This window comes from Rhodofomes roseus (assembly GCF_022264815.1).
Source record: "Rhodofomes roseus strain CIRM-BRFM 1785 chromosome Unknown C8Q71scaffold_34, whole genome shotgun sequence".
NCBI classification, from domain to species: domain Eukaryota; kingdom Fungi; phylum Basidiomycota; class Agaricomycetes; order Polyporales; family Fomitopsidaceae; genus Rhodofomes; species Rhodofomes roseus.
The window spans coordinates 298,152-323,376 of record NW_025952990.1 but is presented as its reverse complement, the minus strand read 5'-3'; the positions used below and the strand labels follow the sequence as shown (position 1 = coordinate 323,376).

Below are 25,225 nucleotides of genomic sequence, written 5' to 3'. Positions count from 1 at the left end.
ACGATCAGCCATCACTGAACGTGGCTCCAAGAGCAAAGTTTGGAGCAGGCAGCCGTTGAATACACATTCCGAAAGGGACAATTCACTTCCTGCGAGAGTAAACCGAATGGCAGCGGTGTCGCCATTCTGTGAATCTGCGATACGCTTTCATATCGGTGGTCGAATTACGAGGTCGTGAGATGTAGTCACGCAGGCGTGGGGTCTCCACGGCTAGAGAAGGCTTTGGTACGCATTGCGCAACATCGATACCCACTGTGAACCATTCTGGGTGGTGTCATGGTGAGCTAAGTAGGAGAGTTCAGCTATCAATCCCGCACCGTGAACCTGCATGCAATACTTTGAACGCCTGACACGGCTCAGAGTAACGGTAAGTACTACGTGCTCAGAATCCCGCGAAAAGCTTTGTCCTATTCGACGGAGTTGCATCCCCATCGGGTCAAACCTTCGTTAGGGAAAGAGGTTGCCATGCATGAAGCAGTATTACTAAAGTGCGGTTCTCCTCACCGATAGTTTCCGCGAATCTCCCGCGAAGGAGAGATACCTCGGTGCGAAGCTCCCCCCACGGTGCCTAGAAAACTTCCAATACGTCAAAATACGAACGAAGTGATTGGGTTTGATTGAGGACGTTATTGCTCCGAGTGGCGGCGTAGATTCGTTATCATTGCCAGTGGTAGGTCAACATCGACAAACTGGCCGCAGGCCAGAGTTCACAGGTTTCCCCATTCGAAATAGTCCGCGCAGGCGGAACAACGCGGTAGCAGCAGACATTGTCGGCGATGCAAGTGCTGCAGTCGAGAAGACAACAAACAACAGCGAGCTGTGAGGAATCCTATACAGTGAATACACACAATGTGGGCGACAGACTGGAATGCAACCGTTAGTGGGGAATGTAGCCCAAGCATAGTCACACACCCACCGTGCTACTCTCCGAACACCTCCAGTGCATCCTGTGCTATTGCACCGTCCCCAAGGCCGTTCAGGGCCGATGCATCCTGCAATGTATCGTCTATCTCGCCCTCCGCGTCGGCCTCACCTCGGTTCAGAAGGTACATAGGGTCCATCACTTCCGCAAGGGCCTCTTCGCGCTCTGTCTCCTCTTCTTGACTCATCGGGGAATGGGTAATCTTGATGATGTCCCACTTATCGTGGTACGACTCGTACGCCTGCGAATTGTCAGCGCCCAGCCCACGTAGCCGATACGGTGCACGCACGTTCTGGCGCTTCTTCTTGAGCAGCATCTTGCGCTCGATGTTCTTGTAGTAAGCGCCCTTCGCCCGGGCCTTCTGCGGCTTCTGGTCCTCGTCTTCCGGCGCTTCTGCGTTATGACCATCGTCGATGACGAGGAGGAATTCGTTCGGGACTTCTTGCTCCACTTTCACTACCTCGTAATCGCGGACGAAGTGGAATGGAATAGGCTATATGAGACGGCACACACGAGGGGGCTAGCATGAGAACGGAACATGAGGTGTGCGGCTTCGGACGAACCTCGTCCTCCTCAGGGGCGTCAGGTGAGCGCGCCAGTCGCTCTTGCTTGAACTGCAGCGCGGTCTCGTCGTCCTTCGTGAGGTAGTAGGCCAAGAAGTGGTCGCCATCTGACTCCATGGGCCGCAGGATGGCGCAGTCAAGGCGTGGGTCATCGACCTGGAGTCGACGGATCAGAAGTTGGAAAAAACAGATGAGCGAATATTGGCACACCTCAGGCGGGCGCTCTCCCGGCCGCTCTGAGAACCGGAAGAGGTCGTATGCATTCGCCCAAATCTCGGCGTCGGGGAAGACCTCGTATGAGTCAATTGCCGTAACGTCGGGTTTATTGGGATGCTTGAGCGCGCTGAGGTCGAAGGTCTCGGTCGCCGGGAAGGACGCTTCGATGTCGTGTATTTGCGCGGAACGCGAGATATCCACCGGGGCGTTCATGTTTTGCTTCCTGTGTCCACATAAGGTTTAGGATACTGGCAGAACCGAGGAAACGGTACGTACACTTCTTGCGACGGAGTTGGACGAGATGAAGCTTCGCGGGTAAGGTATTCTGTCCGCCTGAGCCATGTTACGTGTGGCATCGAGGAGGGCGTTGACGTGGATGCGAGAGCGGACGGCCCTATGCCGTTGTGGACATAGGGTCCCGAGGACGTGGGGTCGACTAGCATGAAGAGATCTTTTGGGTCTGGTTTTGGTGCCGTCTCCTCAGAAGGGTTCAACTCTATGCAATGCATCTCTCAGGGGGTCCTCAATCTCTCGAAGACGGGGACACTCACCGAGAGAATCCGCATTCTCGTCCCACAGACAGTCCCATTGGGACAGGTCAAGTGGCATGCCAAGATCTCCGTCCACAACCATGGGTAGCGGTGTGTCGGCCGCTATGTCGTCAAGGAACTCTGGGCGCGCATAGCGCGAAGGGCTTGTTGGGATGTCTAGAAGTTTTGGGGGACATGGTGGTGCTGGCAATGGATTCGAGTACCGTACTCGGATGAGGAGGTCGAGCTTGCTGAGGCAGCTCGTCAGTATCGAAGACCCCCGGTGTCGGCGGAGGTGGACGCGCACCTCTTCTTGAAGCTCATCTTAAATCACGGTTAGTAGGCGGTAGTTCTGGAGTTATGTCAAAGTCTCCAGGGAGTAAGCGAGTATAGAGTGTATGCAGCCCTGCAGTAGCGTGCTCAGCCGTGACAGAGGCAGCAGACGCAAGTGGCTGAAGACCGCTACGTAGCCGAGCCGCAATCGAACTGCAACTGAACCCGAATCCCTGGGGCACGTGCGCGATTGTCACCGCGACCGCGACTTATCAGATAAGATTATTTAGCCTTCACGTCGCGCGACCAGACCGCGTTCTGCAGGGTTCGACGCAGCTTGCTCTCGACCGCCATGTCAGACACGACTCCCGCCCCCGACACGACGACGCCCGCCGACACCGCGCCTGCCCCCGAGGTCGCCGCAGCCGTTCCTATCCCAGAGACGCCAGCACCGGGTAAGCGGCACCCTCGCCATCGCACGTTCTGACAGGTAATCTCATCCAGTCCCGCACGCTGCGTTTTAGGTGCAGACGCCGGTGCCGCGGATAGCCAGGAGAAGAAGGGCGACGATGATGCAGGGGACGAGCCCCAGAACACACTCACGCGGAAGTTCAGCGACGCAGAATGGACAGCCGTGAAGGAACTCAGGGTGCGTGTGCGCGCTGCGGGCCAAATATACGTGCTCTGTGCGAGGGCGGGTGCTGACTGGCGCTGCCGGCGGCTTGCTGGTATTGTAGGCGCAGCTTCCGGAGATCTTCGCGGAGGCGTATGCCGCGAAGGAGGACAAGCAGGCCCCGGTGACCCTCTGGGGCGTGCAGATCGACCCGGCAAGCCCGAAGGACGCCCGTGTGAGCGTCGTGCTCATCAAGTTCTTGCGCGCAAGGTTCGAGTGTCGCGGCCACGCATCTTGGGTGTCAGCTTGCTGACGCGATACGTCCTTCGGCGTGTAGGGACCTCAAGGTTGCTGAGGCACGCAAGATGCTCACCGACACGCTCAAGTGGCGAGAGGACTTCAAGCTTGCGGAGGTTCTGAAGGAGGAATTTCCCGAGAAGATATTTGGCGGGCTTGGTAAGATCTACGGCAAGAGCAAGGATGGGCACCCAGTCGTGTACGTCGCGCAGCATCCATCTGGGAGTCAACACCTTCGCAGGCATGCTGATCCCCGCGCCGGGCGCACAGTTATAACATATACGGTGGCTCCGACGTGAACGCCGTCTTCGGTGACGTCGACCGGTTCCTGCGGTGCGTCCCTCGCGGTCTCCTGCGGCAGGCACGCGGCGCTGACTCGCGGGTATACTTAGCTGGCGTGTCGCCTTCATGGAGAAGTGCATTGAGGAGCTCGACTTCGAGAACGTTGACCAGATGGTGCAGATCCACGGTGCGTGCCGAGAGCCCTCGACCCCCTTCGCCGCAGCACCGCCCTCGTTTTCGTTCACTGAATACTGAATGGGCTCGCCGGTACACACAGACTACGAGGGCGTCAGCATGATGTCGCGTACACCCGGCCAGAAGGCCGCAGCCTCGCAAGCCTCCGCGCTCTTCTCGAGCTACTACCCCGAGCTCCTGGTACGTCCTCTCCCCTTCCTCTTCCCAGACCCCCTCGCTGACGGAGATGCGCGCGCGCGCGTGCCACTCACACAGTCGAGGAAGTTCTTCGTCAACGTGCCGACGGTCATGGCGTGGGTCTTCTGGCTGTTCAAGGCGCTCGTGCCCGCGAAGACGATGGAGAAGTTCAGCATGGTCGGCACGGGCCCGAAGGTGATCGGCGTGGAGCTCCTGCCTCTTGTTGATGCGGGGGAGCTGCCGAAGCGGTATGGCGGCGAGGCTCTGGGTTGGGATTAGGCCTCTGCCCTGTTGCGATCGTGGTGGTGGATCTACTGTAGCTTGATTTAGTTTGCTTTATTTCTGGAATACCCCCCTCTAGTCTCAATGGGAATTCGGCTCGTCTACTAACCACTCAATACAATGCGCAGCTGAATGGTATGTGCATGATCATATTGCATGTACATATCCTACGTGCTTCATGCGAGCCACACGACAGAAGAAAATGATAGACGGAATAAATACTAGTACAGAGACAATACACCTATGGATACACGCCGAGACAGTCTATGAGCGCTCGCCGCGGAGCCGCCGCGCGAGCGCGAGGTCCTTGGGCTGGATGGTGACACGCTTCGCGTGGATGGCGGCGAGGTTGGTGTCCTCGAAGAGGGAGACGAGGTATGCCTCCGACGCCTCCTGGAGCGCCATCACGGCGGACGACTGGAAGCGGAGGTCGGTCTGCGCGAAGTCAATTTCAGCTCAAGGCGGGGACGGATACTGAAGAGAACTTGAAACGCACCTTGAAGTCCTGCGCGATCTCGCGGACGAGCCGCTGGAAGGGCAGCTTGCGGATGAGGAGCTCGGTCGACTTTTGGTACCGCCGGATTTCGCGGAGGGCGACCGTGCCCGGGCGGAAACGATGGGGCTTCTTCACACCGCCGGTCGCGTTCTGAAGGCGCGGGGTAAGCTGCGGGTGGGAGGTCAGAGTTGGGGGTGGGGCTTACTGCTGCGGCGGTCTTGCGCGCTTGGGACTTTGCAGCGAGCTGCTTACGGGGCGCCTTGCCTGAGCGGTCGGGGTGAGTTGGAGACCTTGACGGTTCAAGTGAGGTTGAGACTTACCACCAGTGGACTTGCGGGCGGTCTGCTTGGTACGAGCCATTGCTGATTGTGAAGTGTGAGGGGTGTTGAGAGTGTGTAGGCGTGGGGCGGGTGCGGCGGGCAAGCGGGAGTGGGGGGCCAGTGGCTGAGGCGGGCGCTCTCTTATATAGAGGCGCGACGCGGACGCGAGCGCGCCTGTCACGTGCGCGAGACGCGTTGAATGCGATTCAACAAACTTGTGCACGTGAGCGTGGCCCGCGCTTGTATATAACCGGCCTCCGAGCACTCGAGGTGCCCCCACTCGTCTCTCTCTGCACTCCGCCTCTGCCTCGTCGACGCAAGGCCCCTCTCGCAAATCTTACGAACACTTCGTTCTCAACAACCTCTCTAACAAATCAACATGTCTGGCCGTGGAAAGGGTGGCAAGGTGGGTGGCTGAAGGTTCTTGAATTCGGACAAGGGACTTCGAGCTGACGGGGGTGTTTGCGCTTGATAGGGTCTTGGAAAGGGTGGTGCGAAGCGTCACCGCAAGATTCTCCGTGATAACATTCAAGGTGAGCTAACCCTCGACTTCTTCTGGCTGCGCCCTTCCAACGACCGGTCTAGGTATCACGAAGCCTGCGATCCGTCGTCTTGCACGGCGAGGCGGTGTGAAGCGTATCTCCGGTCTCATCTACGAGGAGACGCGCGGGGTGCTGAAGATCTTCCTGGAGAATGTGAGTAGCATTGTCGCGGCGGTGAGTTGCATGCTGATGGGGACGCGTCAGGTCATCCGGGACTCTGTGACGTACACGGAGCACGCAAAGCGGAAGACGGTGACGGCGCTGGATGTGGTGTACGCGCTGAAGCGGTCGGGGCGCACGTTGTACGGGTTCGGGGCATGAGGGGTTGGTTGTGGCGGACGCTAGACTCGGTTCATACTCGGTGTATCACTATCTACTGTACAACAGTATTCGCATTCCGTGCATCTCGCCCAGCGTGTCGTCGCAGCCCTCCCGCTCCGAGGCCCCGCCGTGAGTGCGAGAAGGATGCGCGGACCGCTCCGGGGCTTCGTGGCTGGCAGCGGAGGCGAGTGCCTCGGTTGCCGGCTGGGAAGGATGCCCGCCTCGCCCTCCGTGATTTCTCCGCCCCGTCGCGTATAAAGTCGCCCTGCCGCCTCCGACCGCCGCATCCACCCCGCGGACTGCATGGACCTGCCCACGGAGACACTGGACGCCATCTTCGCCCACCTGCAGCCCCGCCCCGCCGAGCTCGCCCGCGTCGCCCGCGTCTGCCACCGCTTCCGCGCCGTCGCAGAGCGCATCCTCTACGCGCACATCTTCATCTCCGAGAGCCTCCCCCGCTCGTCCGCCTTCCCCCACCGCCTCCACCGCTGCTGCGAGACCCTCCTCGCCCGCCCAGACCTCCGCGACCTCGTCCGCCGCCTCACCGTCCGATGGCAGACCGATCCCAGCGCGCGTGACCAGTACGAGCCCTTCGTCCAGCCCGTCCTCCGCACCCTCAACGCCGCCCTCCGCCGCCTCCCCCAGCTCGACGCCCTCGACCTCGCCCTCGGCCTCGTCGGCGTCCCCGTCTCCGTCCACACCGTCCTCGCCGGCTGCCGCTTCCCCGCCCTCCGCCTCTTCGCCCTCTACGGCATGGGCCCCGGCAGCATCCCCGTCAAGGACGCCCCGGACACCCTCGTCCTCCAGCACTTCCTCGCCGCGACCCGCACGCTCGAACACCTCGTCCTCGGCGACCACCACGCCCCCCTCGCCCTCGCCCCAGACCACCTGCCCCAGCTCTCCGCCTTCAAGGGCACCGCCGCCGCCGCAGAGTCCATCGTCCCCGGCCGCGCCGTCCACCACCTCGCGCTCGTCGGCCAGGACCAGTTCGCGCCGCGCCAGCTCGCCGAGCTCGCCCGCGGCCGCGCCCCCGTGCGCACCCTCGACCTCTCCGCCGTCTCCGTCACCCCGAACACGCTCAAGGCCGTCTCCGGCCACCTCTCGGGCGTCGAGCACCTCCGCATCCGCTTCGCGCTCAGACACACCCTGCACCACTCCTTTACGGGCATCGTGAGTGGTTCTTCCTCCTCACCCCGCCCGGCCCTCCCCACCCATGCCCCATGCCCCGTCCGTTTCTCCCTCCTCTCCCGCACAGACCCTGACACTCCCTTTGCACCGCGCCTGCGCCAGAGCATCCTCGCCGGGCTGTCCCCCGCGCTCGGCGCGTTCCCCGCGCTGCGCCTGCTCGACCTCTCCGCGACGCCCGCGCTCAACGGCGGGCTCGGCTCCTCGCTCGAGGAGGTCAACCTCTGCCAGACGTGGGGCCGCAGCTGCCCGTCGCTCCGCGCCGTCGTCTTCCCGTCCAAGACGGAGTGGACGCTCTCCGGCCCCGAGCACATCTGGGTCTCCAAGTCGCCCCCGCGGTACACGCGCAGCTAGGATGCGGCCACGTAGGCGCGGCGCACCCGTGCAGGAGCATGACCACCGCCGTACGCTGTCCGTCCGCATCTCGTCTCTGCACGCTCACTGACGGCCGACGGTGCGCCAGGCCCCTCCGTTCACCGCACATTCACATTCGCAGGCGGATCGCCATGACGGCCGCAGCGCGCCCGACTGCGTGCCTGGACGTGCATACGCACCGCGCGCGGCAATCCCAGCGCAGGCGCGGCGGACGGCACCGCCTCCGTGCAGCGGTCCGGCGGCACCACCGCGTGATGGCAGGCAAGGTCCAGCAATCAGGGCAGGCCGCGTCCTACCCTAATACCCATCCAGCCGACTTCTTCCAGGTCCCCCGGTGCCAATTCGGCCCTCGCCTTGTGCCCTGTGCGTCAAGGGCCAGGACAACCGGGCCCGGTGCGGGGCACCAGCACGGAAGTCGCAGCACGCTATGCATCATCATCGTTGACACCACGGTCCGAACTCAGAGTAGAACAGTAATGACATTGATACCCATGCGGAGCTGACAGAATAAGATATACGGAGGCGTAGAAGTACGACACTACAGGTAGTTCAATACATTATTGGGCGGGCTGCGCCGCGCCCGCATCCGTCAACCGTGAACCCTGCAAGCGAGTGAGACAGACAGAGGAGTCGTGCGTGGAAGGGGGGAAAGGTAATGGGTGGGATGGCGACAACAACAACGGCGGGACAGTGCCCGCGTGGCGTAGACGATACAGTGGGGATAGGCGGGTATCAATAGGTGCTTCGATGCCGATAAATAAAGTGGATGAACCGAATGGAGGAGAAGCCCGGGCGCGGGCGCGGGTACTGGGGGCCCTCTAGGCCTCGTTGTCGTCGACGAAGATATCCGTGTAATGTTCTAGGATGGTCTCGATAGCCTGTGTGAACGCGCGCGCCGCGCGAAGTGGGGAAGAAGGGAGAAGGCACCCGTTAGACTCTGCACGATCGGCCGATCGGGATCTCGCCCTGTGGGAGACGCACCTTGTTCTGCAGCCCCGCGTCCGCCATGCCGTTCAGCTGCCCGTTCATGCCCGGCAGCATTTGCCCGAAGAGCGTGGGGCCGAAGACGATGGCCAGGTTCTGCACGGACATCGCGTTCTCGGCTTCGTGCTCGACGATCCTGCAAGGCAAGGCGGTCGGTGAATTGCGGAGCACGCAGACCGCTGGACGGCGTACTTATGTAGATGGCCCATGAAGTATTTGAGGGTGGAGTAGTTCGGGTCGGGTAGGTCGTTGACACGCTCGTGCAAGCGTATATGTCGTAAGCGCTCGTTGTCGTTCCCTGTGGCGCCACCACATGAAGCAGACGACTATGAACGGACAGATGATGTGCTCACGGGAAGCTTCCAGGAAAGCACCGTGCAGATGTATCGTTAGGAGCGGATCCGGCAGCTCTCGGAGCCACATCTTGAGGACACTCGTGACATTGCTGATGTCGGAGGACCACTCCTCGGCGTCGAGGTTCACGGAATCCAGGTCTGTATGTCACACCGGGTACAGTGTCGGTGTTCCATGGAATGAACAACCGCATCACGGGGCAAGCATGGAGAAACAACGGCGCACCTCTGTCTAGCCGCTCTTTCAGCTTGGCGACCTTGGTCATGGTCCCGCCGATACGGTATACGCCCTGTGACTTCAGGCCGTACTTCTCAATCGCCTCGCAACACTTCACCATGATCGACGGCACGTCCACGTCGTCCCGTGCCATCTGCTCAGCAAGGTCGACGCCGAACGTCGGCCGGCCTCTGTCCGGGATTTGCGTGTTCGACGTGCTGGGCGAGCTCGCGGCATGGGGCGCAAGCGCGGCGATTGGCGGGAGCTAGAGGGCGTGCTCCGTCAGGATAATCCACGGGCGACATCTGACGACAGGACGTACAAAGCCCTCTTCCCGCGGGCCGTCCCGGCGCGGGCCTCTGCTGTTGGCACCGCCGTGCGCGAAGGCGTAGTTCTGCATGTACGTCTTGAAGTCGCTGCGGTTGTCGATCGACTCCAAGGCAGTCTTGAGGCCCGGGAGCGTGGCTGGAGAATAGTTCATCACGGCGCGTCAATGTACAGCTGTTTGGAGGGTGCCTACCGCTGTCGTCGACCGGCGTGAGCGTAGTGCCGTCACTGAGTACGACGCTCTCGCAAAGGAACGCATAGCGGGACAGATGATACTGTGTTCCGAGATCTATCTCGTCCACGCACTCTTTCAAGGCCTGCATGACTGGTGAGTAGACTTCAGCGGAGCGTGTCGAAGTGGTTCGCACCCGAAGTAGACGCGGATATTGGAAATTGAAGTATTCTTGCCGGATGGCTTGTGTCTCTGTGACGGCTTTCCGGTACGCGTCCGACTCCTTTGACATCCGGGCGCGTATGTCCTCTTCTTGTCGCTGAAGCTACATCGCGTCTGTCAGAGATTATGTTCACAGCAGGTGCTACCGAACGCACATTTCCCGGATTTCGCCCCTTCAGCAACATACCGCCCTTGGCCACAGCTTTGCCGATCACCCTTTTGCCGGAAGCGCCGCCCGGTGTTCTGCCCTGCAGCTGCGAGTCCTTCATCGACTCACCCTCTTTTTGCAGAAGCAGCCTCTCCAGCTCTTCTGCTGTGACGTCGACGCGGACCTTGCACTTCTCCGTTGTTGCCTCCGACTCCTGCAAGGTCTTCTCGTAGCGACTAGCAAGCTCCTTGGTCTATTCTACTTTCAGATGAAGTGTCTGGTGAGGCGCGTTCGATGCTTACCTGTTTCCTGCTGAAGTCGACCTCCTTCGCTAGTGTGGACAGCTCTTGACTCATCTCGTTGAGTCGTTGAGACAGGCGCAAACGGTTGTCCGCCATTTGCTCATGTACTCTCAGGGCGGAATGCCATGCGGTTACGAAGGTGCTGGGGACAGTGAGCGAGGCGTGGCCGGAGAGCACGGTAATGAGCATTTAACGCACCCAGCTTTTCCTTCGCTCGATGAGTACGCGTCAGAGGTAGCCTTCGCTAACCTCTGCATACCGCGCCCGTATTCTTCCTCTAACAGAGCCCTCTTTTTGAAGAAGCTGGCGGCTTCCTGATTATATTGACAGTCATGATCAGTAGCTTTCATAAATAGAATCGCTCGACATGTCGACGCAGCTCCTTGCGCAGCAGCCGTATGCCCAGACCTGTGCGAACCCCAGGTCGCGGCCAGGCGTGCGCATCGCGCAGGAACACCTGGCGAGAGCTGACATCCGCACAAGGTGTGGATGGCATGCGGCTCACGGCACTATGGCAGCGCGTAGAACGGGGCACCCTGTTGCTGAACGAAGGGAGATTGGGCTACGTACCCGACATGAGATCATGCTCTGCTTAATTCGATCTAGTAGTAATGGTATTCCGCACTGCAAGAGTACAGCATTCCGTTCAGCGAAGCAAGGTAGCACAGTAATTTCAGGCTTACGTCCAAATCACATAGTGCCCTCAACACATTCTCGTCGAAACTCGGCTCTACCAGTGTAGCACTGTCCACAGTCACCGTGTCCGGAACCTCCGTTGGTGGTTGCAGTGTGCTGTCACGCCATCGTTGAGATGAGAGCCTCGTCGGCGACTCCGTACTCGAGCGTGGCGGTGAAGTGGACTTGGTCGGTGTCGGAGGCACCGCTCCGTTCACGTCCAGGGATTCGCGGGATTCGACGGGCGGCCCTGGTTCGTATGAGTGGTTGGCGGAGTGGTTGGTCTCGGAGCCGTCGGCGTGGTCCCAGGAGGATGGAGAGTAGCGTCCCTCGCTCATTGTGGGCGACGGCGACGACGGACCAGCGCCGGTTGCAGGGGAAGCAGTGAGCTCGGAGTAAAGCCTGCCGCACTGCTGTGGCGACCAAGCGCGCCGAGAGCCTCGCGTAGCCCGCTTACGTACATTCTTCGTGACATATCTAACCGGGCGCGCGATCTCTATTTATAGGTCGCTATACTTGTCTTGGACCGCAACATTCGAATTCGACTGCCTGCATACTGCCTGCACGCTACATGGTCTGTACGTCTACAGTCCTTTCTCAGACAGTCTGAAAATTAACTTCCCTGCGTCCAGACCCGCGTGAGTCCCACAACACCAAAACTCTTGACAACCTGGCTCATTGATCATGGCTGCATTAGCGCGAGGCATGCAACTGTTCATGTAACTCACTAACACTCGAAAGCATTCAAATATGACGGCGATCTTTCATGGGACAATCGTGTATGCAACGGCAGCTGATGGGGCCTTCTATGATCGCCAAAGCACGAACATCGCCCGATCTGCGTCGCGACAGAGTCACAGGGTGCACTGGCAAATTGCTGGCAATTGAACTCCTTCAGTACAGAGGCGCTATGAGTGGAAGTTATTCACCTCAGGCCACTGTCCCTATCCATATCTCGACGGGGTCGCCGCCTGCGCCGCGCCTCTCATCCACCTTCTCAAGACGCACGCCGATGTCTCGCATCATCTCCCATAACATCCGTTCTGCGGGGTCGCGCTCCTTGTAACCGAGCAGTAGCATGGTCTTTCGAAGTTCGGGCGTCGATGGCGGCACCGATGAGCGGAGACGGAGAATATCTGAGACTGTCCGTATAAGCGACGGGAATGCAGATGTGTTGTACGTGACATCCGCCATGCTAGGGTGTACACGGTTAGTGTGAACGGTAGAGTCCGGCGAAGCGGCCGCACATTATCACGTCAAACCCGTCCTGCACGGAGGACACTTCCGGCGGAAGCGGCTCGTCCCAGTCCAATGTGAGTGCTCTGGGACGACTCGCGTCTGAACGAAATATTGAGGCATTATTCGAAATATTGTGCTCGAGTAGGGGCATTGCGGATGCTTCATGGATGGTGTGTGAGAGAATGAAATCAGACGCGACTGAGAAGGCAGCACACCTAGGTCTGTCGTCAACAGGCTATCATCAGGAGCCTTTGCAGAACGCAATGCCCCGAGGGTCAAAGATACCATGCCCGTCCCGGCACCTGTTAATGAACGCATGAGAAACCAGGACTGCGAGCAGATCGTTTGACTTGCCTAACTCGATTATACTTCGACGCTCAGGAGATAGAATTGCACTTTTCATACGAGCGAGGATGCCTGCGCTACTAGCGATGCTGTCGTCGTTCGCGAGGGTAGTGATCCACGAGCTCAGTCCTATCCCACTATCCCATACTTTCTGACGAAAGCTCAGGTCAAAATTTGCAACCGGGATATAGGATCATTTAGGTCCGGGCGACGAACCTTGTCCAAATCAAACGATGTCTGTTCCTTCACGCGCATGAAGACCTGTTCTGACGAGTTAAGCGGTATCCGGTAAATACGCTCCACATGTTCCTGTTTCTCTGAGTACGCCGGTGACTTCCCCTTCGAATTCTTCGAGCAAAACAGGATAGGCATCGACATGACCGGATATGGGCGTTGTCCGACATCTGTCGATCCGAGGTTGATGAGATGCGGGTATCCCTGTGCATGGGTGGTGAGGAGGAGGCAGCAGGATTGGCCTTCCCTGATCCCAGGCGGAGTCGGGACTGACAGTTCCTTGTAGGCACTTCCTTGTCTCCATGTCGTAAGCTTCTGGGGTTTGGTGATAGCAGGGAGCTGGTTTGGCTTAGCATGCGGTGCAGGCGGGAGACACCAGGCATAGTAGATATCTTGTGCGTTGTCAAGTAGTTCCGTGCGCAAGTCATTGGCAACCTGTGGTGTGATCGAGACTGAATCCGACGGAAGTGCTTGGGATGGCGGGGGTCGAAGGAACGACAAGTAGAAGAACATTTCATTCGTTCACGGCTTTGAGATGGCAATGTTCGATGCAGCTGAGTTGATCACTTGCCAGAATCTGCGTCAGGTTACCATCGGTACACGCAGGGCAGTACTGTGAGGCACTGAATATGAACTCACGACGGTTTGCAAGGGAGAGTGATAGAGCTTGGGCGGCTAAGCGATCGTGCATACATATTTTCATCACGTGAGCGTGTCATGCCACGCGTCCGTGCCGGGTCCAAACGCGTCTTCTGAGTTCTCGTTCGGCAACGCCAGCTCGTTTGGTTAGGTACCGTACACTCGTACATACATCCCCGACCATCATCCAAGTGAGACTCAGATAGAGTGAGATCTCATACGCTGACTCATCAGCTGCGTGGCTGAACCACTCATTTGCTCTAGCTCGCAAGCGTCACCGGGTCCCATGATGCTCTGGACACTACGCCCGTACAGATGTCTCTCAAGACCACAATGTCGGTACTTCTCGGGCTCCACTTTGCGCTCGCAGCCGAGGCAACTAGTGGGAGAGGGACGCAGTCATTTCTCGTCCTCGAAAGCCCGTGTCCAGGAAGCGGGGCCCCACATCGAAGCGAAACAGCCACCAATGTTCACGTTCAGCGAACGCATAGGGCCTCCCTCGATCAGGAACCAAGTCCTCGCAAGTACCACTGACAGAGCTACCATTACGATCCAGTCTTGCTGACGGTTGCCGTAGTTCTTCGTCTTCGGCTCGCTCCTGACCTTTGGCGTAGCTGCGAGGCAGACGAACCTCGAAACATATCACTGGACGAACAAGCTGACCGGATCATCGTTCAGTTGGCCGCTCGGAGGCGGATCACCATCAAATGCCGAGCTCAGGGAGGCCGAACGCACAGAGCTGCGCGAAGTGCGCAACCTCGTTTGTGCATTTATTCGTTCGCTCACGCCACTATAGACACTGGAATATGGGCTACATAAATTCATCAAATCATTATCAGCACTCTCTGATCATCTCAAGGTTATGGCGCTTTACAGCTACGCATATGTGGCGGATACGTACTACACTTCTCCCGAGGGAAAGAGAGTCTGTTATATGCTCGCGGCTGTGAACGGCGTCGTATGGGCTGCTTGGCAACTCCCGAAGATGGGGCCTTTCATGCTCAGGACATTTGCCCACCATCCTCTCTCTGGACTGTCATACACCATGTTGACGTCGACGTTCAGGTAGTGTATATACTATCTACATCGTCGCCTGCTCACTGACACCAATCGTCTCGCAGTCACAGTAGTTTCATACATCTACTGTTCAACATGATGGCCATGTTGGGCTTCGGTAAGCTATTCGCCTCTGACTGCCGCAAGCACCAATCAACAAATTCGTGCAGGGTCTTCAGCGACGCTATATCTGGCGAAGCAGCAGCAGGAGGACCCCTCCAACCTCCGAGAGTCCACGACCAAGTGGCATTTCCTCTCTTTCTTTATCTCGGGTGAGTTATCCAGACAGCCTCCTACTGCGGCCTCCCTCCGCTGATATACTCTTCCCATAGCCGGACTCTTCTCCTCGCTCGTCTCCCACGTCGCCTCCGCCAGATTCAAGTACCCCAAGCTCATCGCCCGGCTCGCCAACCCCACAAAGTCGACCGCGTCGACCGCATCGACAGTCGAGGGCGCAGCCGCGGTGCGCTCAACCTCCACGCTCACGGGCCGCGAGGCCCTCGCGAGCATCAAGCCGTCGCTCGGCGCATCCGGCGCGATCTACGCGGCCGTGACGCTCACCGCGATGGCCTTCCCCGAGGTGCACATCTCGCTCATCTTTCCACCGACGCCGCCGATCCCGATCCAGTACGGCGTGTTCGGGCTCATGGGCATGGACGTCCTGGGTGTCATTCGCGGATGGAGGTCAGTCATACATTGCAGCGGGCGCGATGGGATGCTCTTGAACTGAATGCTGTGATACTAATAGGCTGTTCGACCATCATGCGCACCTGGGCGGCGCGATGTTTGGGCTGTGGTACTATGCGTATGGTCCTCGGGTTTGGGAGTCCTTCCGGGAGATGACGTTGGGCGGCCTGCCACCATCACTCCGGAAGGCATAAGCAACTGTTCTGCCCTTGGATCCGTCGCGCACAGCTATCTATATTGTTGCACCACTCAAAATGATAACATCAAAACATGAGAATGCGTGCTAATACGGGGCACAACCGCGGACATGGGTCAGCCGATATCTTCTCAGTTTGATGCGGAGGGGATCGAACCGAGCTGTTGATCAAGCTGTTCGTCGCTGCTGACGAGAGCGCAGGCTTAGGCTATCTGGACACACACAGATTGCCTGTTCCAACCCACCATCGGTGTTCGCGCCGGTCGAGGCCCTTGCGAAGCGCAGGAGCGCAGAATTCCCTCCGTCCCGCGGCAGTGTGGGATATCAACGGAGCAATAAACCAAGTGTCTTCCTTCCGGTACGTGGATGGCTACATTATGGAGGGTTCATCACACTAAGAATACATCTCGCATCGGGTCACGGTCGTTAGAGAGGAAGGTATGGGTTGCCGTACAAGGCGTCTAGTACGTCACAGTGGTCCTCGTCGTCGCAATGACCCACCTAGCGTTCGGTTAGCATCATATACAACACGCACGTCGAGGATGACCTACCAGGCGTGGAGGATACCGGGGATCCAGCCGAGTATGGTCAAGAGGACGTTGATCCAGAATTCTGCACAGATTGACCGTTAAACGACGGAGGACTGCGGCGTTTGCATGGACGTACCAGCTCGAAGTCCTACTTTGAAGAACACGGCGACGGGTGGTAGCAACCTGTGCACTCGTGTCAAGACTTCGCTCGAACAACGTACTACGACACACTCACAAGGCAAGGATGAACAGAAGGAAGCCAGAGGCACCCGGCCCCCCTGCGGCTGTGCCGCCTGCTGTGGCTCGGGTTCCAACTGGAGCTGTGCCTGCGCCTGTGCCAACACCTGCGCCTGTGCCGACAGGGGCAGCGCCGGTATTGGTCGCTCCATACGAAGGCGCAGCGACGCCGGCGGTAGTGCCGGTGGTGGTGTTAGCGGCGGGGTTGACGGCGGCCATTGTATGCGTCAGAAGTGTACAAAAAGGGTTGCGAGTGCGGTTGAGTCGTGAGGTCGTGAGGTAGAGTCGTGACGAAGGTGGGGGGGACACGAGCGGCGGTCAGGGAGGCTTTTGTAGGGATTCGGGCGGAGCTTGGGGCGTGGTTCACGTAGAGCCATGGTGACGAAGCCGGTGGGTGGCTGAGGCATTGCCAATGGCTGGCGTACCGAATGACGTCAGTGCGCATTGCGTCGGTGGTAGTGTTATTTTGGGAATGGGGCCGGTGGCGCACGCTCTGTCCGGGCGCTTCCGGGTTTGGGAAGTCCTCCGACATAGACCTTCCTGTCAAGTTCTAATCTGGGACCCAAGGTGATGCACCCGACCTGCAGCTGGTAGCTGCGAATAACTCGATGATCATTGCCTTCAGACCATCCCGTATGTCGCCCCCGTTTGACTTCAGTCGTTAGGCTCGCAAGGATGCGCAGGTTCGACGGTCAACCATTGCGCGGGTCATTCCGAGGAATGGGCGGTCGACGCTGCCCGAGCGGTCATAGCCACCCATCGTCGTCTATTCGACCCGTGGGACGACCGTGGTGTCCTCCAGCCATCCTATGTTCAGTGGAAATGGTGCTCGCGGACTACTAGTTTTTCTACTCACATGCGAGATTACTGGGACATAACTGAGAGAACTGGTGTGTAGCTCAGCTCATCCGTTTGCTTGGTGTCTGACTCGACCCCATCCACAAGTACACATCTGTCAATGAGCAGTAGCTCACGGACAAAGCTCGCATGTTCGTCGCCAAGGCGCCGCGACACAGGCACGTATGAGAGCTCGCTAACTCAAAGGACCCAACTCAGACTCAGGTCTCCGTTAGTGAACACGAGAGCCGTGATGATAGGATCGCAGTCCCAGCCCGAGGCCTATATCGATAAATCCGTCTCAAGCTCCTTGCCCGGTGCCGTCGGTGCCATATGAATGGTGTGTTAGATCCCTCGTCACAGTTCTTCCCATTGTCCTTCCATTCATGCTCCTTTTCTCCGAAGACACGCAGGCTGGCGGCAGCCTTCAAATGTGAAGCGGCGCTTCTCGGCGACCTCGTTGTTTCGTCTGCAGAGTCTGACGCTCGGTCCTATCGACGCGCGTGCGCTATCGGCCGGTGACTAAACGGACCCCTCCTCCCTCCTCCTCCTCCTCCTCCTCCTATCATTCACGGTTTACCGTGCGAAATACACGGCCAATCTTGCTCAGGCCGATGCACTGCGTTGCTCGTGCAACTTGCAGTCTCAGCCCCCGAATGTCATCTGAGGACTCTATCGTACGCGGAGGGGGTTCCTACTCCATCGTCGGGTTTGAAGATGGATACAGAGAATGTCGCACCACTTAGCGTCCCCGGCAGCACCCTTTTCCCCGGTCGTTCGCATCAGCTGTCACTTTGAACGACTGCCATGCCCCGGGAATGTCTTCGTCGGGCGGTACATACTAGGCCCAAGTCCGACTCTACGGTAATGCAACTACTGCCGACTCGTACAGACCTTCCCTTATGCACCTAGCCTGCTGTGCGTTACTCGTACACTTCATGATCTCACCGGAAGCGAAACCACTTGTGGCGCATACTAGTATGTTGCACCCCCAGGTTCCAGGATTGCTGCGTATGACGCTCGGTTAGTACCCGTCGGTTTCACGCTATCATACATTCGGTAGTAACTTGTGTCTTCACAGAGGCGAAGTGACCGTGCACGGATGCATTTGCCGGCTCAATTTAGAGAGACCGTCTCAGCCTGTGGCGTCAGTCCTGTATTGACACTGGGACGACGCGCATACACTCCGGAGGACCGACCGCGGTATATAAACCAGATGTATCTGTCGCAGCGCAGGCAACGCACCTCCTAGTTAACATGGGTGTGCCGACTTACTATAGCCTCCCCGACACTATGGACCATTGGCCTTGGCCGCGGAGCATCAATCTATATGCGGAGGAGGTCGTGGCCGCGTCCGCAGAGTGGTTCCGCTCCTTCTGTGCGTTCAACGCAACGTCTCAGCGAGCCTTTGACAAATGCAATGTTGGTGAGTAGTTTGATCGACGTTCAATATTCGGGCAGCATGCGAACTTACTGGGATCTCTGTAGCACTCGCTGGTGCTCTGGTCTACCCGTTCTCTGACAGAGGTGCGCCTACATGCATGATATCGGGGCACGATATGTGGGACTTAAATGTTGTGTCAGAGCTGCTCAGGACCGGTTGCGACTTATTCAATCTCTTCTTCGTCTTCGACCACTACACCGACGTAGAAGACGCGGAAGGGTGTCACAAGATGGTCGACGCAGTCATCGATGCGTTGCATCATCCGGACCAGCCGCGTCTGGAAGGCGAAGTCATCCTCGGAGAGATCACCCGGCGGTCAGTCTAGCGCATCCCCAGCCAAACTCACGCTGATTTTTCTGAGATATAGCTTCTGGGCACGTGCGATCGAGAGCGGTTCTGTTGGTCCCGTCGCCCAGAGTCGCTTCGTGAACTATTTCACCAAGTATGTCAGATCCGTAGTTGACGAAGCCGCGGATCGGGACAAGGACATTTATCGCTCAGTGGACGGCTATCCTGCTATCCGCCGGGATACGGTCGGCTTCCGCCCCTTATACGCTCTCATGCTGCAAGAGCTCCCAGACGAGATTGTCTATCACCCTGCCATGGTTGAAATGAGCGCATGCGTCACGGACATGTTGATCATCGACAATGTACGTGGATCCTACTTAGTGTCAGCACATTTCATTGACTATTCAGTCTGCTGCCGTGATTAGGACATCATCTCGTACAACACGGAGCAAAGCGCTGGCGACGCACGGCACAATCTCGTCACAGTCACCATGCTGGAACACAAGCTCAACCTTGGCGACACTATCAATCTCCTCGTCCAGCAGCACATCACTTTACAGGAGAGGTTCCTGAAGGCCTACCATTCCTTTGATCCTCAATGGGACGCCTTCACGAATCAACAGCTCCGCGAGGCGCTCCGCGACGTCGCGAACTTCCCGCGTGGCATCTACTGCTGGCACTTTGAATGCGGCAGGTACTTTGGAAGCAAGGGCGCAGAGGTTGGAAGGACGCGCCGCGTGCAGCTCCTACCGCAGCTGCTGAATGGCGATCGGAGGCAGGAGAACGTCGCTATACCTGTCATCGACGAATTGTGGGGCAAGACGGAGGGGTTGGCGGTGTGACAGTCAGCGTCCTATATCCATGACTAGAGTTCCCTGCCTGTCATTATTTCATTGTCCATACATAGAGCACCTGATTAGAACCGGCGGTATCACTTTCAGTAGATTGCCCGCAAACCAGCTTGAGTGGCAATCGAGACACGGCAGCCACCTAAGGTGCCGACCTGGACATGGATGAGAGCGTATTTTATCAACACTTTGGCCTTGGGCACTGCTCAACCATCACTGGCATAAGATGCAGTCACTGTCTAGTCGTACCAGTCATGGTATAGCCATGAACCGTCCTGCTCCACGCTGTCCGCATCAGCTTGCACCTCCAACTTGGTACACTGAGTAGCTGTAGAGATATGAGACGCACCTGCTCGCTTTGCAATGTAGAATGAGTCAAGGGGAATGATTCAAAAAAAAGTGAACAAATCAATACATCCTGCGCTCGCGAACGATCGTAATGGGCTGCTCGAGAGTCAAACTACGCATGCCACTGAATTTAACCGTGACACACAGACGATACTAGAAAGACGAACGGATGTGAGCGCATGCATCCGGCACTCAAGGGGACATCGTACAGAGATAGCAAGACGGATTTTACCCTCCCACGTGAACGTGAACGTCGGCGGGCACTCCAGCCGTATACTCGACTTCATCGTGGTCTCTTGCTTCCATTGCCCTTGTCCGCCGGTCGCCGCTATCCATTCTTTCTTTGCAGGTTCGAAGTGCATGGGTCGCGGTGGCTGCCGCAGGGAAATGCTGCCCGTTTTCTTCTTCGTGGGGGTGCCGATTCGAAGGAACACGTCCTCCTTGAGCACGAAATCGTACGCCTCTGGCTGGCATGGCGGGCTCGGCCATAATTGCCCCTCGTAGTCACGCGGATGCGGCTTGCTGAGCGTTGTGACGGACAGCGTGAACGGTATCGCTGTGCGTAACGGCACGGCGTCGATCGCAGGAACGGTGAGCTATGGCTCAGGCGCTTCAGCACAAGTACATCATCCGCACGCGCGCACACATGGCACTTACGCGGACGTCCACGTCTGCGTGCTCACCCCACAAGACATACTTGCTGACGTGTTTGCTCGCTCGAATCGTCGTCCACGGCCCATCCCAGTCATGGTTGCCTAGACGAGTCTGTACCGGCTCGCTGACGGTGCCATTCGGCTGCACTGTCACATACTGCTTCACTTCCTTGTTGAACTTGAGCAGCCCCGGGCGATCGCCGATGGCATGTAACGTGTACTTGATTGATCCACGAAGGCGACGAGCGTGCAAACTAGCAGAAGGCGGCAAATCGGGGCGCAAGGGTATGTTGAAGGGAAGCGGGAGGACATCGGACCCCGGAGGAGGATAGGCCTGCCCTCGTTTCCAAACGGGCAGTATATGCTGAAGGAAATCTATGTTCTTCCGTTCATGCGATTTGCCGTGGTCTGCTCTCCTGCACAATCATTATAAATGAAAGGGCGTATGCAAATATACTCTAGCATTCGAACGAACCCGTGCATGTGCCCAATGAGCTTGACATGTATCGTCTCTATGCCGTCGTCTTGCAGCATACGAAAGTTGAGCAGAACAGCTCCGCTGACTGAATGGCCAATGATGAAGGGATGTTGGTCAAGCACAAGTTCGATAGAAGTCATATCGTCCAACGGCGATACGCAGGAGCCTAGCAGCTAGAGATGCGGCTCGTCGTCGGACCATGTCGGTCGAGCATCATGTACTTATATCCTTGCTACAGCTCGCCGCAACAGCCATCATGTGAATGCACTGCATGCGTTGCCGATGTCGTGGAATGTGCCGTGCTAGCCAGGTACCCATAAGTGGCCGATGGCGCCAAGAGAAGTGAACGGCAAGCGCAACTGCAGCATCAACAGCATGAGACGTACATACGTCACGTAGCTCACCATAAATCTGTGCACCGGTCAGGCGATCTGGCGCCAAGAGCATACGTGGGCAATATGCTACTTAGGTAGCTGATAGGGTGGAACTTGAAGGCAGTTTCCTTCGCGGCCTGAAGATTCGCAGCAGCGCCTCCGGAGAACAGAATAGCACGAACCTTCAGTGTCGTATCCTGTGACTCGGCCTTGACCAGCATTACGGACACCGTCACTGGGAATGACGAGATTGTTTTCTCCCTGAAAATGACTGTCACAAAATATCGATGCATGCTATAGTCGGACGTACCGAAGACGTGGTGCGGATCGGTTAAACAAAGTCCGGACGACTGACCACGATTCCAGGGAATGGCTTTGTTACAACACTGCAAGAAAAATTTGAGGACTGCACGGAATGGACTGTGGTGACAAGCAGACCACTGAGTTCCTGTCAAGATTCGAAGGAGGGACACTGAGCAGACAAGAGAGCGGCGTCGAGTCGGTGGGCCCGGGCTACGGTCCGTACCGGGCGCTTGAGCGCTTGACTGCTATCCTTACACGCTGGCGAGTCGCGACTGAACCATCTCCTACGCAGAGAAACCACGACAGTATCTAAACTGCAAGATCAATAGTCCCTAGTAATATTCGTCGAACGGCAAAGTCGTGACACGTCGATACGACTACAAAAACGGCCTAGGTTCCGTATGCAGCACGTTTAGGTGCGTGGCTCGTTTGGACCGGCGAATCCGACGGTGCGCTTCGAGAGGACGAGTGCGTTGCCCGCTCAATGATCAATCTATCCGCGCCATACCTGACTCAATGCTATGCACGCATAAGCAGGAGATGTGAATCCCGAGAACCACTCACGAATCACTATGTTTCACCTCGCCATTTCCTCCGAGGTTGGCGACGGCGACTGGAGCGATGTCAGCAGTCTCGCTGACGGACCTGCTATACTTTCCCGAATCCTTATTCTCCTTGTTTGTTCCCATCCACTACGAAATGTAGTCGGGAGTGAGTTATCTATGGCTGGAGCTTTGGTGTTTGCAGAGCAGAACAGAGGTACAGCTCAGCGTGACTATGAGCTACTAGTCAACCGCCTACTAACTTGTGAGTTCCGAAGTACGTCTTGAAGCTTACATTCTGTAACCACGCTGTGGAGGTAGGGTGTAGGAATGGGCGCATATGCTAGAGACAGATCAAAAGGCCACGTCCAGAGTGCTATGCGCTGGCTATGCGGCAGAAAGAATCTCTGACAGTGCCTGCGAGGAAGCCGGAGAGACTCAGCAGCATGCAATCCCGGCGGATGCGCAACCCCGACTACGTGGCCCTGCGGTGCCAGCGTATACATGGTATTGGTGAGCACCGATAACAGTCAACAGATTTGGAAATAGACCGCTCATTATGGTGCCTTAAAATTTCAGGCGAACTGTGATGCAGTGTTCCTTGAAAACTCATATGCAGGCTGCTCGAATGATTCAAGTTGCGGCAGCGGTGTATCCCCATCGTTCTGTGACTTTGAACTACAACAGTACGTCTCACTCACTGGTTCATCCTCCCGCCGAAGTACGGGTTTCGCTCATGATTCCGTCGCTCAGTTCCCAGCCCCAGTCGAACATAAGAGGCGTTAGAAGCCCGAACAGCCCGACTCGGAATGGAACCCGGGGTCTAGCGCTCCGTACTTACTCGGACGTTCTCACAACTTAGTATTTATCACAGAAAGCGCCTATCGTCCATGATGCGTTGCGACGAAGAGCATGACGCGGACGCAAGATGATGACGCGGACGTCGCAAGATGATGACGCGCTACGCGCATCCTCAACAGCGCGGTGGATCGACTGTAGCATACCGTCGTTTTGCTATTTCCCTCTTGGTATGCTGCCAGCCGTCCTCTTCCGCATGACCGATGACTCTTCCGCTGTATGCCAAGGTACTAAGGCCACTAGTCCCGATCTCCGACTCGGACGAATGCACGACGAACAAACCTTCCCTTGTGCGCATAGGAAACCGTCTGATCCTGCGGCGCCAGTACTAGTCCTGCTCCGACACTCGGACTGCACACATATACCCCTGCTGAGGGTCGAGCACGGTATATAAACAGGATGCGTCTGTTCCAGCTTACGCGACACAGCTCCTTCTCAATAGCATGAACATCCCGACATACTATAGCCTCCCTGACACTATGGACCATTGGCCTTGGCCACGGAGCATCAACCCAAATGCTGAGGAGGTCATGGCCGCTTCTGCAGAGGGGTGCCGCTCCTTTCATGCGTTCAACACGACATCCCAGCGGGCTTTCGACAAATGCAAGGTTGGTGAGTAACTAAATCGACGTTCAACATCCGGGTAGCATGAGAAATAGCTTGAGAACTTACTGAGATCTCTGCAGGACTCTGCGGTGCCCTGGTCTACCCGTTCTCTAACAGAGGTGCGCCCACATGCATAAGTTCGGGGCACAATATGGCAACTCACTGAGACTCATGTCATGTCAGAGTTGCTCAGGACCGGTTGCGATTTATTCAATCTCTTCTTCACCTTTGACCACTACACCGACGTAGAAGACGCGGAAGGGTGTCAAAAGATGGTCGACGCAGTCATCGACGCGTTGCATCATCCGGACCAGCCGCGTCTGGAAGGCGAAGTCATCCTCGGAGAGATCACTCGGCGGTCAGTCTAGCGCATCCCCAGCCAAACCCACGCTGATTTTTCTGAGATATAGCTTCTGGGCACGTGCGATCGAGAGCGGTTCTGTTGGTCCCGTCGCCCAGAGTCGCTTCGTGGACTATTTCACCAAGTATGTCAGATCAGTAGTTGACGAAGCCGCGGATCGGGACAAGGACATTTATCGCTCAGTGGACGGCTATCCTGCTATCCGCCGGGATACGGTCGGCTTCCGCCCCTTATACGCTCTCATGCTGCAAGAGCTCCCAGACGAGATTGTCTATCACCCTGCCATGGTTGAAATGAGCGCATGCGTCACGGACATGTTGATCATCGACAATGTACGTGGATCCTACTTAGTGTCAGCACATTTCATTGACTATTCAGTCTGCTGCCGTGATTAGGACATCATCTCTTACAACACAGAGCAAAGCGCTGGCGACGCACGGCACAATCTCGTCACAATCACTATGCTCGAACACAAGCTCCTCCTCGGCGACGCTATCAATCTCCTCGTCCAGCAGCACATCACTTTACAGGAGAGGTTCCTGAAGGCCTACCATTCCTTTGATCCTCAATGGGACGCCTTTACGAATCAACAGCTCCGCGAGGCGCTCCGCGATGTCGCGAACTGCCCGCGTGGCGCGTACTGCTGGCACTTCGAATGTGGCAGGTACTTCGGAAGCAAGGGCGCAGAGGTTGCCATGACACACCGCGTGCAGCTCCTACCGCAGCTGCTGAATGGGGATCGGAGGCAGGAGAACGTCGTTATACCTGACATCGACGAATTGTGGGGAAAGACGGAAGAGTTGGCGGTGTGATAGTCAGTATCCCATCTACATCATCATTAGAGTCCTCTGCCTGCGATTGTCGATACATAGAGCACCTGAAAAGAATCAGCGGCAGCAATAGATTGCGCAAACCAGTTTGAGTAGCAATCGAGATTCGAGACACAGCAGCCACCTAGGAAGCGGCAGGACGCGGGTGTTGGTTACTTACGACTTGATTCTGGGACCTGTGCATCCTCGTCCGCATGTCGTGCGAGGGATTGCAGCTTGATCGTTATGCCAAGAACAGAGCGTGCAAAACACGATACCGACCCCCGGGCTTCAGCCGTTGTTGTCGTTATGGAAGGATTGGCT

The 25,225-nt window shown here is 57.3% G+C and overlaps 12 protein-coding genes across 12 annotated transcripts; 6 read left to right on the top strand and 6 right to left on the bottom strand.

Annotated features, from left to right (window-relative positions):
- Window positions 1–762: 762 nt before the first annotated feature.
- Window positions 763–2,751, bottom strand: C8Q71DRAFT_788350 (RNA polymerase II-associated). Its single transcript, XM_047925213.1, has 9 exons — window positions 2,539–2,751; window positions 2,253–2,482; window positions 1,978–2,197; window positions 1,696–1,924; window positions 1,486–1,641; window positions 1,212–1,415; window positions 917–1,163; window positions 849–863; window positions 763–785 (listed from the first exon to the last, which is right to left on the bottom strand). Exons 1-7 carry the CDS (start codon window positions 2,553–2,555, stop codon window positions 921–923), a joined length of 1,299 nt encoding a protein of 432 aa, XP_047773395.1. The 5' UTR covers window positions 2,556–2,751; the 3' UTR covers window positions 763–785; window positions 849–863; window positions 917–920.
- Window positions 2,752–2,829: 78 nt separating this feature from the next.
- On the top strand, window positions 2,830–4,768 carry C8Q71DRAFT_788348 (CRAL-TRIO domain-containing protein). The gene is made up of 8 exons (XM_047925212.1): window positions 2,830–2,959; window positions 3,029–3,153; window positions 3,242–3,387; window positions 3,455–3,613; window positions 3,685–3,747; window positions 3,807–3,883; window positions 3,974–4,071; window positions 4,147–4,768. Exons 1-8 carry the CDS (start codon window positions 2,857–2,859, stop codon window positions 4,345–4,347), a joined length of 972 nt encoding a protein of 323 aa, XP_047773394.1. The 5' UTR covers window positions 2,830–2,856; the 3' UTR covers window positions 4,348–4,768.
- On the bottom strand, window positions 4,615–5,249 carry C8Q71DRAFT_911599 (histone H3; the record flags this gene model as incomplete). The annotated part of the gene is made up of 4 exons (XM_047929135.1): window positions 5,167–5,249; window positions 5,052–5,110; window positions 4,847–4,996; window positions 4,615–4,785 (listed from the first exon to the last, which is right to left on the bottom strand). Exons 1-4 carry the CDS (start codon window positions 5,204–5,206, stop codon window positions 4,615–4,617), a joined length of 420 nt encoding a protein of 139 aa, XP_047773393.1. The 5' UTR covers window positions 5,207–5,249.
- An 11-nt stretch (window positions 5,250–5,260) lies between these two features.
- C8Q71DRAFT_788343 (histone-fold-containing protein) lies at window positions 5,261–6,326 on the top strand. Its single transcript, XM_047925211.1, has 4 exons — window positions 5,261–5,572; window positions 5,642–5,699; window positions 5,752–5,861; window positions 5,913–6,326. Exons 1-4 carry the CDS (start codon window positions 5,546–5,548, stop codon window positions 6,027–6,029), a joined length of 312 nt encoding a protein of 103 aa, XP_047773392.1. The 5' UTR covers window positions 5,261–5,545; the 3' UTR covers window positions 6,030–6,326.
- A 6-nt stretch (window positions 6,327–6,332) lies between these two features.
- C8Q71DRAFT_799571 (uncharacterized protein) lies at window positions 6,333–7,568 on the top strand (the record flags this gene model as incomplete). Its single annotated transcript, XM_047925896.1, has 2 exons — window positions 6,333–7,199; window positions 7,320–7,568. The coding sequence occupies 2 exons, from the start codon at window positions 6,333–6,335 to the stop codon at window positions 7,566–7,568; spliced, it is 1,116 nt and encodes a 371-aa protein (XP_047773391.1).
- A 419-nt stretch (window positions 7,569–7,987) lies between these two features.
- C8Q71DRAFT_386729 (Rho GTPase activation protein) lies at window positions 7,988–11,428 on the bottom strand. The gene is made up of 13 exons (XM_047918236.1): window positions 10,998–11,428; window positions 10,885–10,938; window positions 10,513–10,628; window positions 10,315–10,456; window positions 10,020–10,265; window positions 9,839–9,967; window positions 9,664–9,787; window positions 9,466–9,608; window positions 9,153–9,408; window positions 8,927–9,067; window positions 8,766–8,871; window positions 8,571–8,709; window positions 7,988–8,467 (listed from the first exon to the last, which is right to left on the bottom strand). The coding sequence occupies exons 1-13, from the start codon at window positions 11,325–11,327 to the stop codon at window positions 8,408–8,410; spliced, it is 1,986 nt and encodes a 661-aa protein (XP_047773390.1). The 5' UTR covers window positions 11,328–11,428; the 3' UTR covers window positions 7,988–8,407.
- Window positions 11,429–11,919: 491 nt separating this feature from the next.
- Window positions 11,920–13,320, bottom strand: C8Q71DRAFT_799569 (putative methyltransferase-domain-containing protein; the record flags this gene model as incomplete). Its single annotated transcript, XM_047925895.1, has 5 exons — window positions 11,920–12,184; window positions 12,237–12,387; window positions 12,444–12,530; window positions 12,583–12,724; window positions 12,790–13,320. 5 exons carry the CDS (start codon window positions 13,318–13,320, stop codon window positions 11,920–11,922), a joined length of 1,176 nt encoding a protein of 391 aa, XP_047773389.1.
- A 239-nt stretch (window positions 13,321–13,559) lies between these two features.
- C8Q71DRAFT_788313 (uncharacterized protein) lies at window positions 13,560–15,463 on the top strand. Its single transcript, XM_047925210.1, has 8 exons — window positions 13,560–13,653; window positions 13,711–13,966; window positions 14,024–14,194; window positions 14,243–14,511; window positions 14,568–14,620; window positions 14,673–14,774; window positions 14,835–15,186; window positions 15,251–15,463. The coding sequence occupies exons 2-8, from the start codon at window positions 13,733–13,735 to the stop codon at window positions 15,381–15,383; spliced, it is 1,314 nt and encodes a 437-aa protein (XP_047773388.1). The 5' UTR covers window positions 13,560–13,653; window positions 13,711–13,732; the 3' UTR covers window positions 15,384–15,463.
- Window positions 15,464–16,452, bottom strand: C8Q71DRAFT_788308 (uncharacterized protein). The gene is made up of 5 exons (XM_047925209.1): window positions 16,151–16,452; window positions 16,052–16,098; window positions 15,937–15,997; window positions 15,559–15,886; window positions 15,464–15,500 (listed from the first exon to the last, which is right to left on the bottom strand). The coding sequence occupies exons 1-4, from the start codon at window positions 16,369–16,371 to the stop codon at window positions 15,847–15,849; spliced, it is 369 nt and encodes a 122-aa protein (XP_047773387.1). The 5' UTR covers window positions 16,372–16,452; the 3' UTR covers window positions 15,464–15,500; window positions 15,559–15,846.
- Window positions 16,453–18,246: 1,794 nt separating this feature from the next.
- Window positions 18,247–19,846, top strand: C8Q71DRAFT_887488 (terpenoid synthase; the record flags this gene model as incomplete). The annotated part of the gene is made up of 5 exons (XM_047928591.1): window positions 18,247–18,415; window positions 18,451–18,516; window positions 18,574–18,748; window positions 18,801–19,083; window positions 19,147–19,846. 5 exons carry the CDS (start codon window positions 18,247–18,249, stop codon window positions 19,561–19,563), a joined length of 1,110 nt encoding a protein of 369 aa, XP_047773386.1. The 3' UTR covers window positions 19,564–19,846.
- Window positions 19,847–20,024: 178 nt separating this feature from the next.
- On the bottom strand, window positions 20,025–21,188 carry C8Q71DRAFT_717558 (uncharacterized protein; the record flags this gene model as incomplete). The annotated part of the gene is made up of 3 exons (XM_047921171.1): window positions 20,025–20,513; window positions 20,575–20,986; window positions 21,046–21,188. 3 exons carry the CDS (start codon window positions 21,186–21,188, stop codon window positions 20,025–20,027), a joined length of 1,044 nt encoding a protein of 347 aa, XP_047773385.1.
- A 2,416-nt stretch (window positions 21,189–23,604) lies between these two features.
- Window positions 23,605–24,904, top strand: C8Q71DRAFT_862878 (terpenoid synthase; the record flags this gene model as incomplete). Its single annotated transcript, XM_047928087.1, has 5 exons — window positions 23,605–23,737; window positions 23,812–23,850; window positions 23,915–24,089; window positions 24,142–24,424; window positions 24,488–24,904. The coding sequence occupies 5 exons, from the start codon at window positions 23,605–23,607 to the stop codon at window positions 24,902–24,904; spliced, it is 1,047 nt and encodes a 348-aa protein (XP_047773384.1).
- Between the last annotated feature and the right edge of the window lie 321 nt (window positions 24,905–25,225).